Source organism: Mirounga angustirostris, unplaced genomic scaffold (genome assembly GCF_029215605.1).
Source record: "Mirounga angustirostris isolate CCGP_5_RB_7025 unplaced genomic scaffold, mMirAng1.0.hap1 SCAF_10, whole genome shotgun sequence".
NCBI lineage: Eukaryota > Metazoa > Chordata > Mammalia > Carnivora > Phocidae > Mirounga > Mirounga angustirostris.
In genome coordinates this window covers 53,026,452-53,041,989 of record NW_026991718.1, presented here as the reverse complement: position 1 = coordinate 53,041,989, position 15,538 = coordinate 53,026,452, and the positions used below count along the sequence as shown (strand labels likewise).

Sequence of the window (15,538 nt, the reverse complement as noted above, 5' to 3'; positions counted from 1 at the left end):
TTATTTATTTGAGAGAGAGAGAATGAGAGAGAGAGAGCACAGGAGAGGGGGAGAGTCAGAGGGAGAAGCAGGCTCCCCGCTGAGCAGGGAGCTCGATGCGGGACTCGATCCTGGGACTCCAGGATCATGACCTGAGCCGAAAGCAGTCGCTTAACCAACTGAGCCACCCAGGCGCCCAAGAGTTTGTTACTTTCCTAAAGGCGGTTCTTTTCCATCATGGAAGTCCAGCATTACCCATCAGTTTTTAAAACTAAGTGACCGCCTGTCCTGTGCTGCTTCGTGCAGTCAGGCTGTCATCCCTACGTTCCATATGACTTCACTGATTTGGAGAGAAAGTGATGATTCCTACTTTGGCCTTAAAACTAGAACTTTGGAGTCAGAAAAGATTTTTGAAGTAATTCAATCAACATCCTTTGACTCAGAGATAAAAACATAAATTCCATTAAGCCATTAAGTTAAGTGACTTGTTCATTGTTTATGGGCTTGTTTATGACCTAGATCTTTGGGCTTCTACTCCCCAGTCTATCCTCTCTCTTAAACCACAGCTGCTTTTTAGAAACTTTCTGTTGGATGAGGGGGATGGACAACCACATAAAAACAGCAATAACTATCAGCAAGAAACTTCTAGGTGAAGATAGAGAAAAAAAAATTATTTCATCAGAGTTCACCTCGATTTGGAAGAAACAAGCACACTTCTGGTTTCTTAGACACACTCAAGAATTATATTTCAGGGGTGCTTGGGTGGCTTACTTGAATCAGACTCTTGATTTTGGCTCAGGTCATGATTTCAGGCTTCTCTTTGGCTGTGTGCTGGTCATTGAGCCTGCTTAAGATTTCTCTCTCTCTCTCCACTTCTCCCCCCAGCCTTGCACACACACTCTCTCTCTCTCCCTCTTAAAAAAAATTATATTTCAAATCAGCTAGTCATTATTTAAGAAAATGTTATGTGTAAGCACTTATTTTTTTCAGAAATGCAATTATGCTATTTAATTCTGTGGAAATCTACAAAAAATAACACTAAAAATTATGTTTTGTTATTGAGTAAAGAAAATTAAACAGTTCCTGGCTGTGTCTCCTGTTACTATTTTTGTACTTTAATAAGCTTTTCACCAATCATGACATTATCTGTACAATACTGGAGTCTTGGCTTGGGATCATCCATGATGGGATTCCTCATGTATGTTACCTGGTTCTCTAACCAGCAAGCTTCCTTGTATGAGCTTTCTTTGAAATTTTTATATAGCAAACAGTGCTACTAGCAAGGTTTATGTGAACTTTATTAGTTTTATCACTTTAAATCCAGCTATTCAGATACCATACTATATGTTTCAGCTTGCCCAGTTAGAGAATACATGCATGGGCTTTTTTTTTTTTTTTTTTTTGCTTTTGCTTATATCCCTTTTGCATAAAAACTTAATTGTAGGGGCGCCTGGGTGGGGCAGTTGGTTAAGCGTCTGCCTTTGGCTCAGGTCATGATCCCAGGGTCCTGGGATCGAGCCCCGCATAGGGCTCCCTGCTCGGCGGGAAGTCTGCTTCTCTCTCTACCCTCTGCCCCTTCCCTTGCTTGTGCACTCTCTCTCTGTGTGTCAAATAAATCTTAAAAATAAAAAATTGTATGCTAAAAACAGGCATTTTATTCCTAGGTTAGGTGCTAGCCATATTTAGTTCAGAACCCTGCGTCCTGAGTTTATTCCCATGATTCAGGAAGTCATGTAATAATTCAGATCAACAAGTGTGCTTATTCAAAGCATTTTCCAAGTAAGTCACGTTTCACTATCTGCATAGCCTAGTTACACTGAAAGGCAGAAACTGTTATTTTTCTAAAAACACCTTCAGCAATTAAAAAAAAAAGGTAAGCTTCCATCTAGCTGTCATTTACACTGTGGGATATTTAAAGTCACTGATTGAATTTGCTAAAGAGGATCCATTGTAATTGATTCCAGACAATAATCACATGTCAGCGTTCAGTACTCTGTTAAGAAGTGTCCACCTGGCGCTGCTAACGCAGGACATAGAGCTGACTTTGCCTTTGTCATGAGCTGGCTCTTCAGGTGCTTTTACTTAAGCACGAAATGCCTGTTCATGTGAAGTACAATGGATGAAATTTGACTACCAGCTACATGGAGTTCTGTTATGGGTGTTTTTTTTTTTTTCTTAGATTCTGAACCTCCTATTTAAAAGAATATGAATGTGATGTTTATATAAATGAAGATTTGATAGATACAAACAATTTTTTGAGGAATAACATGACCTTATTGCTCAAGAAATTAGCCTGCCCAGTAAGTTGCTAAAGCTTTCCAGGGTTCATTGAAGCTTCAAGCCCCTTCAATTAGCAGGACTTAGATAAAAGTCTTTAATGTAATTCATTGTATTGACAGGCTAGTGATAAAAAGTGTAGGTTATAATAAGGGTTTCTGTAAAACTAAAGGTGTTCAGCAGTTGATTTGCAAATTGTTCATTTGTTCATCCAGTCATATATTTAACAAATATATATATTAAATGTCTTCCATGTGTTAGACATTGTTGTAGGAGCTGAGGATACAATAGAGGCAAAGCCTTGCCCTTGTAGAATTTTACAAAGGTGGACAGTGTAAACAACTATATGACATCATATAGTGATAACTGCTGAGAAGAAAAAGTTGTGTAAGAGGACAGAATGGCAATGTTGTGTGTGGTGGGGGACAGGTGCCACTTCAGATAGGATGGTGAAAGGACTCTGATAATTTGACATTAGAGCAGAGGCTTGAAGGAGAGAGCAAGACAGGTGATTATCTGAGGGAAGAATATGCCAGGCAAGGGGAATGGTGCCTCCAAAAGCCCTGGAGATGATCCTGCTTGTCCTATTCAAGGAGCAGTAGAAAAAGGGTATGAAACAAAGAGAATAAGGAAGGAGTGGCAGATGGGATCAGAAAAGCTAGCAGTGAGCTAGTTGTGTAGGGTCTTAGAGGCCAGGACCTCCAAGTCAGGACTTCAGATTTAATCCAGAGTGAGATAGAAAGGTATTGGACGGGCACCTGGGTGGCTCAGTTGGTTAAGCAACTGCCTTCGGCTCAGGTCATGATCCTGGAGTCTGGGGATCGAACCCCCTTCAGGGCTCCTTGCCTCGGCGGGGAGTCTGCTTCTCCCTCTGACCCTCCCTGCCTGTGCTCTCTTGCTCTCAAATAAATAAATAAATAATCTTAAATTAAAAAAAAAAAAAAAACAACAACAAAAGAAAAAAAAGATATTGGAAGGTTTTCTGGCTTCTCAGTGGAGAATAAATAAGAGTGGAAGCGAGAAACCAGTTGGGTGAACATTGGAATTGACTGAAAAAAGAAGATGATGGTATGGGGACCAGAGAATGGAGTAGATGTAGTGAAAAGTGGCAGATAGTTTTTGATGGCAGAGCCAATAGGATCTCTTGACACATTGGATATTGGGTTTTCAGTGGAGGATATTCAAGGATGACTCCAAGGTTTCTTGGAAGGTTGGAGAAGTCATATACTCAAGACTGATAAAAGAATGACTAGATTTGGGTGAAGCACCTCAAGAGTTGTGTTCTGGGAATATGATGTTTCAAGATGCCTGTTCATTATGCAAGTAGAGAGAACCCATAGGCAGTGAGATAAAGGAGTCTGGAATTCAGATGGTGGTCAGGGCTTAGGATATACATTTGGGAACTTAGGATTTAAGACTGGAGTGTGTTAGAGAAGAGATCCCAGCCAGAAACTTGAATATTCCAACATTTAGAGACTGGGAAGATCTGAGGAAGAGCCAGCAAAGGAGCCTGAGAAGGAACAGCCAAATAAAGCAGGAGGAGAACCTGAAGGTGTTTCAGCTTTATATATGTTTTTCTTTTTAAAGATTTTATTTATTTATTTGACAGAGAGAGACACAGCGAGAGAGGGGACACAAGCAGGGGGAGTGGGAGAGGGAGAAGCAGGCTTCCCGCTGAGCAGGGAGCCCGATGCGGGGCTCGATCCCAGGACCCTGAGATCATGACCTGAGCCAAAGGCAGACGCTTAACGACTGAGCCACCTAGGAGCCTCTGTATATGTTTTTCTTGTAAATCTGCTAGGTTAATTTCTGAATCTGAGAGGAGACGCGTTACTGAGATGTCACTAGTTATATATATGAGATACTTCCAAAGCCAAATGGCCAAGAACAGAGACGTTGACGGTCTTTCCTCCTCCCTCCTTCGCCATCTGCAAAACTACGCTCGAAATGTTTTTTAACTGTTTCCCATCATAAAAGTTTTATGGGAAATTGAGATTAGCTAGACATAAAACATGCCCTCAGGATGTGTACAGGAGATAAGAAATGTTTACAAATAAATACAATGCTAGATTTCCCTTAAGGCACTGGTGTGCTTCTTATGCTAATGAGAACTGTGCAAATCATTATGTAGCCTTTTTAGCCTTGGCTGCGGAGAAACTCAGGGAGAAACCTGATGCTCAGTTTCTAATAATTATGTTAAAAATGAAGGTTGACATGTTTACATTCTGGTTTTTATGTTCTTAGTTTCTACTTTTATTTGTATTTTTTTGTGACCTCATTATTATAAGCTGTCTCAAATCCTCTCTGGAAATGAATGGTGATATTAAGAAAAATGTAAATGTCTGGGCTGTGAGAGTTAAGAGGGCAGATAAATTACCTTTTTTTTTTTTTGTCATCATTTCTTCCTCCTCAAATTTCTTGAGTTTCATTTAAGTTACATCTATCTATTGCATGTGAACATTTTAGGAAGAAGTTAAGTAAAGCATATACAAGAGTACAAACAGTAATTTTTTAACCCGTATATGTGGTGTTGATCATAGGGATTGTCCCCTGCCATTCAGAGATTTCCAGATAGAATCTTCCTACTTGTTCCTTAAATGTTCCACATCATCCTAGAGTCTCTCGCTGCTTATTTTAAAACATGCCTGTTGCTTGCAATGGAAAGTAAATAAAACAGAGTGGGATGAGGGAAGAAGTGGATTTGGAGACCGAAGAATTCTAGTATTATAATTCTAGTTTTATAATATTACTTAGAAATCTATAAATTCTGTACTATTATTTAGAAATCTATAAATTTTAATGGCTGTTACCATAGCAATCCTGATATTTTCAGTAATCACAGTCCCTGAAATATGAACTGTAAGATCTATAAAACCAAACGTTCCAAAGTGTATAGACTCATATTTTCTCATTTGATCACAAACATGGTGTGTTAATCAGATTGTGCCAATTCTCCTGTGACCACAAACTGTCCCCAGATTTCAGTGCCTCACAGCAATAAATAGGTGTATTTCTCCCTCATGTTTCGGCTGCATGTTAGCTGTGGCCTTGTCCGATGTGGGTTCTCATCCTGGAATCCAGGCTGAAGGATCATCCCTGAGCTGGGATGGGACCTGAGGGAGATGGTGGCAGAGGGAAAAGGACAGCAGCAGAACCACAGAAAGGCACTTAAAGCTTCCCGTTGAAAGTTGCACAAACTATTTCCATCCACTTTTCTTTGACCAAGTGTGATGTCAGTGGGGTTGGTTAAATTAATCATGTCACAGGGAGGGACAGTAAGTACCTGGGACAAAACTATATTCTACCACCCTGAGGGTAAGGTAGCGTGAATATGATTATGATATTATTAAGGAACCATTATTAGGATTCTCACAGGACATTTTAGTTTCAGGAGCCTCATGGTAGGAAAAGTTAGAAGTCTAACAAAGAGTAATTTTAGCCCCCTTTCTAGAAATTTGTGGTGGTTAGTGATGTCTTAAGTAAAATTAATTCTTCTTGTCAGAGAAAGACATTTTACAGTTAGATATCTCTACTCCTGGGTTTGAGTGGCGACTGATATGTTGGCTGCCAAATTCTTTTTTTTTTTTTTCAGTGAGAAGCGTATCAGATGAAGACAGTGATAATGTTGGGCAACCCAATGAGTACGACCTCAATGACAGCTTTCTAGATGATGAGGAGGAAGAATATGAGCCAACAGATGAAGATTCTGACTGGGAACCAGGACAGGAAGACCAAGAGAAGGAAGATGTGGAAGAGCTTTTGCAAGAAGCAAAAAAGTTTATGAAAAGGAGAAAGTAACTTTTTTCTGAGATAATATATGGCTCACAGTTATTCTGTATGGAAAAAATTCAGGTACTAAGGAGGCACTTAAGCGATAATTGTTTTCCTTCTTTTGATAGTTATGACTTTGCTGTTGACTGTGCAGATGAAACATTGATATATCAACCTTCGATGCAGTGGGTGGAATTTGTTTTGTTGCCTTGCTTTTTCTATCCTATTTAAAGCATCTGGAAATAGGAAGCAGACAGAGAGTTAAAGAGAAATAATTGATATTTTTCATGTACTTTGTGTGTTAGTAATAAAAAGTAAAAGCCATGGGTCACACAATACTTTGACCTTGTTTCTTTTTTCCAAAGATTCTATCTTTATAGAATACGAGGCAAGCAGAACCAGGAAAATTACATCATGGGTGGGAGCGCATGCGTCTTTTATTGCTATTGAAGTAATTCTTCAAGCAGAACCAGGCTTTAGAGAGTGACAGCCATCATATAATGGCTATTATTTTTCTAGTACCCAGGGTATGAGCTTTACAATTTCATTTACTACTTTTGTTCTTTGAAACTCGGGGAAATGAGTATCAAATGGATATTGAAAATATATTCAACTAGACCGTAGAAATGTCCACCCTGCAGGCAATGTTATTTCGTGCCCCACATCTGTAATTTACTCTATGTCTGAATTTAAAAGTAGAAAAAGTCAAAGGATTTGACAGTTTCTTTTTCAAACTAAAGTCCTGCATGGTTATTTTAACTCTCAATGTTCCTTCTTTACATGAAAAGATCTAGAAGTGATTTTTGACCATCGTTTTCTCAGATGACATTAGGTTCTTTTGTCCCCAGATGAAGGCAGCAAGCTGTCTGCTAGTATTCAAGATTTCAAGAAGAAACCCTTTATTCTCCAGTTTTATGAAGTATATCTCTGTTCTCAAACTACTCAGGCCCTGTAATACTCTTCATTTTAGGTGACTTAGAATTTTTGAAATCCAGTTTCGAATCTTTAATAGCAGTTGGGTATGGGAACACCACAATAGGCACAATATTGAAATCATAAATCGCTAAACCAAAAGTGTCCTAATATTCATCTAACACTAATATTTTCTATTCTAAGAGAACCTAGGAATTTATAATTTAAAAGAGCAAGACAGCTTTATAATTGTTCTCTTAGTGTTTTTTAATGTCTTTCAAAGTTAATTATGTAATACTAAAATTAACTTAAACTGGCCAGGACAAGATAAATATTTCTTTAGACTATTATTACCTATTATTCTGACTTTGCCTCTGTTATTTAGGAACTGATTTGCCCCTTGTAATGTCCCTTTAGTCTTGGGGGCTTGACAGACGTATGAAAAAAATCTTTGAACTCATTTTCATCCCTGCACTGACTTAATCCTTAAAGGGTTGTTTTTTTTTAAGATTTTATTTATTTATTTGACAGAGGGAGACACAGCGAGAGAGGGGAACACAAGCAGGGAGAAGCAGGCTTCCCGCGGAGCAGGGAGCCCGATGCGGGGCTCGATCCCAGGACCCTGGGATCATGACCTGAGCCGAAGGCAGACGCTTAACGACTGAGCCACCAGGCGCCCCTTAAAGGGTTTTTTAATCCACTCATAGATATATCCCCAAAACACTTGAAAATGTGTTCACACAAAAACTTGTACACAGTGTCCATAGAGGCATTATTTATAACAGTCCAAAAGTATAGGAGCCTGGGTGGCTCAGTTGGTTAGGTGTCTGCCTCTTGATCTCAGCTCAGGTCTTGATCTCAGGGTTGTGAGTTCGAGCCCTGTGTTGGGCTCCACGCTGGGCCTGGAGCCTACTTAAAAAATAAATAAATATAAATAAAATTGGTATAATAGTCAAAAAGTGGAAACATCTAAATGCCTATCGGTTGATGAATGGATAAACAAAATGTGGCATATCCCTACAATGGAATATTTTTGGCAATGAAAAAGAACTGAAGGATTGATACATGCTATAACATGGATAAACCTTGAAAAGGTTGTGCTAAGTGAAAGAAGCCAGCTGCAAAAGGCCACATATTATATGAACTAATTTATATGAAGTATCCAAAATAGGCAAATCCAGAGAAAGTAGATTAGTGGTTGCCAGGGGCTGGAGGAGGCAGGGACAGGAGGTGACTGCTAATGGGTACAGGGTCTCCTTAGGATTGTTAAAAATGTTCTATAATTAGTGGCGATTGTTGCACAACTCTGTAAATACACTAAAATCCACTGACTTGTACACTTTCAAAGTGTGAATTTTATGGTTTGTGGATTATGTGTTTTAATAAAGCTGCTATAAAAAGAGAATGCAAAAGGTGACACTAGTCTTTCAGAAAGAAAAAAGCATTTAATCAGAATATTCTTCTTGGCAATAATGTGATAGCTCATGGTAACTTTTTTTTAGAGTGGGGAGGGGGGCTGAGGGAGAGGAGAGAGAGAATCTCAAGCAGGCTCCACACCCAGTGTGGAGCCCAATGTCAGGCTCATTCTCACAACCCTGAGATCATGACCTGAGCTGAAATCAATAGTCAGATGCTCAACTGACTGAGCCACCCAGGCACCCCTCATGGTAGCTGTTTTTAAATATAGTCTGATGTGGCTTCCATAATCATCCCGAAGACACTTTTCAGTATAATATATAAATGTATGACTTAATTGACTAGAGTGTAGTGAGCATTTGCCACTTGGAATTGGACCATATTTAAATCTGAGACTTATAAAAGAGAGGAAAACTGATGACATTAGCTTGTCAGTGGGTACAAGAGCAATGTTAACAAAAACTTGATTCTTAAAGTAATTGCCATCCTAAACCGCGTATAGGAGCCAACTCTCCCTATCATGGGTGTTCACAGAATTTAAACTATATCTCAGCCAAAAATTGTACACAGACATTTCTTACCAATGTGCTTAATTCTGAAAGCAAATGTTTTTTGTTGACTTCTTGTTGGAGTTGGGGGGCTGGTTCTGGGACCTTGGGAAGCTGAGACATGAAGATTTTTCAGTGACACCCAGACCCTGCTTCTGTTTTTGCCCCAGGTTGAGGATGGCCTTGTCAGTACTGTTGGTTTCTAGAACTGGAAGATCCCTAGTGGTTGTAAACATTCATTTCATGTCATTGAAAGCAAATAGATTGCGAGCATAATTTTCCAAGAATGGTGACATAAAGCTGGGAATAAATAGACAGTGACTTTCTTCCAATTAATTGTGTGCAGAGTTCAGTGTCACCAACACACCCCGTGGTGGGAGAAACCACACACTGACATGCTGCATCCAACCCTGCTCTGTTGAGACCACCTTGTTCCTATTAAGTTCTCTTTCTTGAGTAGGAATCTATAATGGGGTGTGTGGTGTGTCTGTGTCTATGTATGTATTTTCCTCCTGCCAATCTGTAAACCATACTTACGAAGCTCCTCTACAATAGATACTAAGAGAAAAGGGATAAAGATGAATTGCTGCTGACATTATGACTGGCTATCCTAATACAATGTATGCAACCTTTATTATCATAAGCAACCACAGTTGTGCTTTGTTGTGCCCAAGACCCTGTCTAGCACAGAACGGCATAGAATCCCTGTTTCCATGTGCTTACAGTCTATTTGGGAAGCTGGATATTTATTCATTTAGTAACAATGACTACTGCATACTATGGGGGTTCAAGGGAGAAAAAGACATGGGGTCTATAGTCACAGAGTTTACAAAGGCAATGAGGCAATTAGCCAAATAACAATGGGTAAAATGGGACTAGTCAGAGAAGGGAATGCTGGATTATAATCTAAATATCCCGTCTTGCTGCATATTGAAATATATTCTCAATCTTGAGGAAAAGCCTTTGTATGAGGGAGTTACAAGCTGAATTAGTAGATTTTTTCATAGAACACAATTTTTACTTGAAAGAATGATTAGAATAGCAGATATGCTATGGTTATTCAAATTTGAGTATTTGGCAGATGTTTCCTCAAAAAAGTACAAAGCGAGCCTGTTTTTTAAGGAAAACAACCAACAGTATTTGTTGTAATTGTAAAACTTGAGCTTTCAAGCAAAAATTAGAATTTTGGAAAATCTGTATTTGTCACTTGTGAGCTTGATAGCTTCCCAAAGCTTTCAAAACTGTTATCATGGTAATATAATATAATGAAGTGTGTCGACATTTGGAAGAGCTGCAGAAGTGAGCAAGCCAATATTTTCCAAATGACCAGTGTGTGTTACAAAATCAGGGATGGGTAAAATCCATTCAAAGCAAAAGATAGACCAATGGAATTTAATGTAACAGAGCCTGTCTGTATGGTTCATTAATTTAGTTTCAGACTACATATTGTAAATAACCTTTCAGAAGCTACCATTTTTCTAACTTCAGTGACATATCAAAAATAATATCCATAATTATCTGAAAAGCCTATTAAAATACTCTTCCTTTCCCAAGTACATATCTGTGTAAGGCCTACTTTTCTCTATATACTTTAAGCAAAACAACATATGAGAGTAGATCCATGAATCCAGCTATCTTCTATTAAGAGAGGCATTAGAAAGATTTATAAGAAAATAGAACAATGCCACTCATCTCACTAAGTTAAAAAAAAACTAGTTGTTTTTCATAAAATACATTTTTTGTTTATTTTATTATTTTTCATTATTTTTAAAAATTTTTAATTGTTATGTTAATCACCATACATTACATCATTAGTTTTAGATGTAGTGTTCCATGATTCGTTTGTGTGTAACACCCAGTGCTCCATGCAAAACGTGCCCTCTTTAATACCCACCACCAGGCTAACCCATCCTCCCACCCCCCTCCCCTCTAGAGCCCTCAGTTTGTTTTTCAGAGTCCATCGTCTCTCATGGTTCAATTTCCCTCCGATTTTCCCCCCTTCATTCTTCCCCTCCTGCTATCTTCTTCTTTTTTTTTTTCTTAACATATATTGCATTATTTGTTTCAGAGGTACAGATCTGTGATTCAACAGTCATGCACAATTCACAGCGCTTACCAGAGCACATACCCTCCCCAGTGTCTATCACCCAGCCACCCCATCCCTCCCACCTCCCACCACTCCAGCAACCCTCAGTTTGTTTCCTGAGATTAAGAATTCCTCATATCAGTGAGGTCATACCACACACAAAAATAGACTCAAAATAGTTGAAAGACCTAAATGTGATAGGAATCCATCAAAATCCTAGAGGAGAACACAGGCAGCAACCTCTTCGACCTCAGCCGCAGCAACTTCTTCCTAGAAACATCACCAAAGGCAAGGGAAGCAAGGGCAAAAATGAACTATTGGGACCTCATCAAGATAAAAAGCTTTTGCACAGCAAAAGAAACAGTCAACAAAACCAAAAGACAACCAACAGAATGGGAGAAGATATTTCCAAATGACATATTTTAGTTTTTTAAAAGATTTCTTTATTATTTATTTGAGAACGAGCACGAGTGGGAGGGTCAGAGGGAGAGGGAGAGAGAATCTCAAGCAGACTCCTTGTTGAGCCCAGAGCCCGACACAGGGCTCGATCTCACAACCCTGAGATCACGACCTGAGCCAAAACCAAGAGTTGGACACTAAACCGACTGTGCCACCCCAGTGCCCCGGTTTGTTATTTTTAAATGAGCTAATAAATAAATATTTTAAATTTCTCTGTTACAATTTCCAAAATGATATGTCACTATAGATATGACCCTCACAAACAAAAGCTCTTTGGGGTCGTTAATAATCTTTATGAGTAAAAGGAATCCTAAGGCTCAAAATTTTGAGAACCACTCCGTTATATCAGTGTACCATTCAGTTAGGTTAGTTATGGTGGGATAACCCTAAAATCTCAGTGATTTAACAAAAAGAAAGTTTTCTTATGCCAAGATTTTTTGTGTTAGGTGACTCTCCGGGGCACTAACGTGACAACTTGACATCCCAGGCTTTCAGAGGCTTCATCATCTTATAGTTGCACCATCTGGAACCTGGGAACTTCTTAACCAGGACTGCCAGGGGAATAGAGAAAGTTGGCGGTGAGGCCCTGCGAATCCAATGCTGCAGGCTGAAAGTGAACTCATCACTGCTGCTCACAGGCTGTTGGTCACAAGCAGTCACATGGCCCTGCCCACTGAAAGGGGTGCCCAGAAAAGATGAGAACCAGATCGTGTGCACACTAGTCATGTCCACCACAATCACCAAAGGAGTGAGTAATACCAGGGAAACAAGTTGGGGACAAGATCTCGAGTGTCACTATTTAAGGGATGGAGAGATAAGATTCAGTGAAGGAGTTAGAGGGAAAAGAGGAATGTAAGGAACTTGCCCTCTAACTCACAGTCTGCATCTGCTCACCTCTTCCCTGAACATTCCCATGACCTGGCCCTTCATGATGGGCTCCTGCCTACCTCTACTAAAGGGAGAGGTCTCGGGGCACCTGGGTGGCTCAGTCGGTTAAGCATCTGCCTTTGCCTCAGGGTCCTGGGATTGAGCCCAGCATCGGGCTCCCTGCTCAGCAGAGAGTCTGTTTCTCTCTCTCCCTCTGCCTGCCACTCTGCCTACTTGTGCGCTCTATCTCTCTGTCAAATAAATAAATAAAATCTTTAAAAAAAATAAAGGTAGAGGTCTCTTACCCCTCCTGGTCTTTTGCCCCTCCTCCCATCTTGCTCATTCTACCTTCAACACTCTGGTTTTCTTGATGTTTCTGGAACTCCCCAAGCTCCCTCCTGCCCTGTGTCTTTCTACTTGTCACCTGTGTTGGGAATACTCTTCCCCTAGATCTTCACATGGCCACTGCCATTCACTCATGGTCTCTACTCAAATATCACTCTGCAGGGAGCCTTCTCTGACTACTGACCTAAAATAGCCACCACCTCAAGCCCACATGCCACCATTTTCTGTCTCTTTTCCCTGCTTTATTTTCATAGCCCTTTTTATACTGCTTCATAGTCCCAGTTTTATTTGTTTACTTGCTGCCATCCCACTTGAATATAAACTCCATTTGGAAAAGAACATTATCTTGTTTATTTCTGCATCTTCAGTGCCAAGAACAATGTCTGCCACGGTTACAGCTACTCAACACATATTTGTTGAATGAAAGAGTGTATGGATATTCTAGAATTTCCAGAATGCTCCAGAAAAAAAAAGTCATGTTTATATAAGTTTCAGAGACAGTAAATACTATAAACCCAATTTTGAAGATCTCACCGTACAGATTTGCTTATGCAAGGCTATGCTGTGTCTCCGAGAAGCCCATTTAGTCCAGCATTTCACAAACTTATATCACCACCATACTCCTTTTTGAGCCTCATCTAATAAACATCTTATAAAATCAGAATTCCATTTGGGAAAGGCTGCTGTTGGCTATGGAAATCTGTTGAGGATATTTTAGGGTAAAGGACATCTCCTGACCTCTAGGCAATCCCCTGCTCCCTCTCTTCCAACTCCCACCTCCAATTTCCTATTTCCTTTCCTAGACCAGGAACAGAGCCCCACTCTCAGCTGTCCGAGCACCTGCGATCTGGCACTCACAGGAGAGAAAAAAAAAATCTGTCTGTTGGTGGCCACATGGTAACGAGCCACATGGTAACCAGCAATATGACACCCAAACCCATCTCACAAAGATCTCAGAGACCTCCAGTACAGCATTCTCCAAACTTGCCCCAGTTGCAGCCTCCTCCCAATAGCAAACTGCCCTTCTTATTGCAGGATGTGTGGCTTGGAGGACAATGTTAGGAGTGAGGATATATTTGCTTGCCACTGCGACTCGTTACTTTCCCCCAGAAGACCATCATGCTGTTCCAGGGAACACAGCAGCCAGAGACACACTGCTGTAGGAGACATCGATTACATTTCACAGACTCCCAATTTCCCCTAGACAGAGTGAAAGTCTTTGAAGACAGAGAAATGCAGGCTAGAGAGCTCTCTCTGACTTTACTCAATCTTGGTGCAGCTACAGTTCTAACTTCTGATGCTTAAGTGGGAGCCTCCCAAAACCACTCGATCCTGATTGAAGCCTCCCTAACAAATCCTAATTGCGCACTCTGCTTACATCCTCTCTGCTCTGTAATCTTGCAACTGGATTATTTTACCTGCCTTGATGGCAGTTTAAAAGTTGACCTGGAAACATGAGAAACCGTAGGCATGGAAGTAGTCTCCAAATATTGCTGATGCACAGTGCATGAGCAGGAAATTTTGAGCATGCATATTTCTTCATATCAAGTATTTATGTAAATATCAAGTATTTATGTAAATCCTTGCTATAAATTATTTATACGCACCACTATATTAATATATACACTATAAAACACAAACAAAATTAAAAATTTAAAAGGATGAGGTCAACTTGAAATAATCAATATTTTCTAACAGGATTCTTTTGTTTTCAGATTAACTACGATAGAGCTATTCGTCACTTTCTTTTGTCATTTAAGAAATCATCCCCATGTTTTCTTTCCTTTAAATTGACTTAAGATTTTTAAAGAAAAATCTCAAACATGCAGAAAAGTTGAAATAGTAGTAGAATGAGTATTTGGATACTCACCACCCAAATTCAACATTAATTAACATTTTTACCATATTTGCATTATCTGTGTGTGTTTATGTGTGTATAAACAAAGCCATTAGAAAATAAGCTAAAATTATGATGCCACTTCCACTATAAATACTTCAGTGTGTATCTTCTACAATTGAGAACAGTGTCCCTCAGAATCAAAATACTGTTATCATAACTGAGGAACTTAACAATAGCTTCCTAATATCATCTAATATTCAAATTTAGTTCATATTCAGATTTCTCCAATAGTCTTAAATACATCTTTTATAGCTGTTTTTAAAAAAAACAAAAACTGGGGTGCCCGGGTGGCTCAGTCATTAAGCGGCTGCCTTCAGCTCAGGTCGTGGTCCCAGGGTCCTGGGATCGAGCCCCGCCTCAGGCTCCCTGCTCGGCGGAGAGCCTGCTTCTCCCTCTCCCTCTCTCTGCTGCTCTGCCTACTTGTGCTCTCTCTCTCTGTGTTAAACAAATAAATAAAAATCTTTAAAAACAAAAACAAAAACAAAAACAAAAAAAAAACAAGCAAGGATCAAATCAAGATTCATGCATTGCTTGTGGTAGTTCAGATTCTTTATGCTAGGTCTAGAATAGTCCCCTGCTATCTTTTTAGAACACTGTCTTTTTTTAAGAGAAAAGGTAGAATCTCCCACATTTTGTACTTATCTCATTATTTTACTATGGTGTCATTTACCACATTCCTCTATCCACTGTATTTTCTGTATCCTGGGAGTTAGATTCAAAAGCTTGATTAGATTCAGGAAAACACTTTTGGCAAAAACATTGCTTCAGGAAGCACATGTTAAGCCATCCCACTATTGGTGGGTGACACCTAATCTCTTCATTGTAAAGTGATGTTTTCTCACTTGCAAATTATCTGTGGGATGATGCTTTCCAGGATCTATTGATGATCCTTACCTGAATCAATTATTACACTGGGGGGATAGAAAATGGTGATTTCCTTTCCCATTTATTAGCTGGTATTCTATTATAAAGAAGAGA

The 15,538-nt window shown here is 39.5% G+C and overlaps 1 protein-coding gene across 3 annotated transcripts in view; it reads left to right on the top strand.

Moving 5' to 3' along the window:
• The window catches only part of APLF (aprataxin and PNKP like factor), a 98,792-nt gene extending 90,441 nt beyond the window's left edge, over positions 1 to 8,351 (top strand). The window contains exon 11 of one of the 3 annotated variants that reach the window (XR_010405653.1): positions 5,849 to 5,939. Coding sequence is in view for 2 of the 3 variants with exons in the window: in XM_064572416.1 (XP_064428486.1) it covers positions 5,849 to 6,054 (206 nt within the window). In the remaining variant the exon portion in view is untranslated. Of the gene's footprint in view, positions 1 to 5,848 lie in introns of all 3 variants that reach the window. The other 2 variants (XM_064572416.1, XM_064572417.1) reach the window with 2 other exon arrangements.
• The last annotated feature ends 7,187 nt before the right edge of the window (positions 8,352 to 15,538 follow it).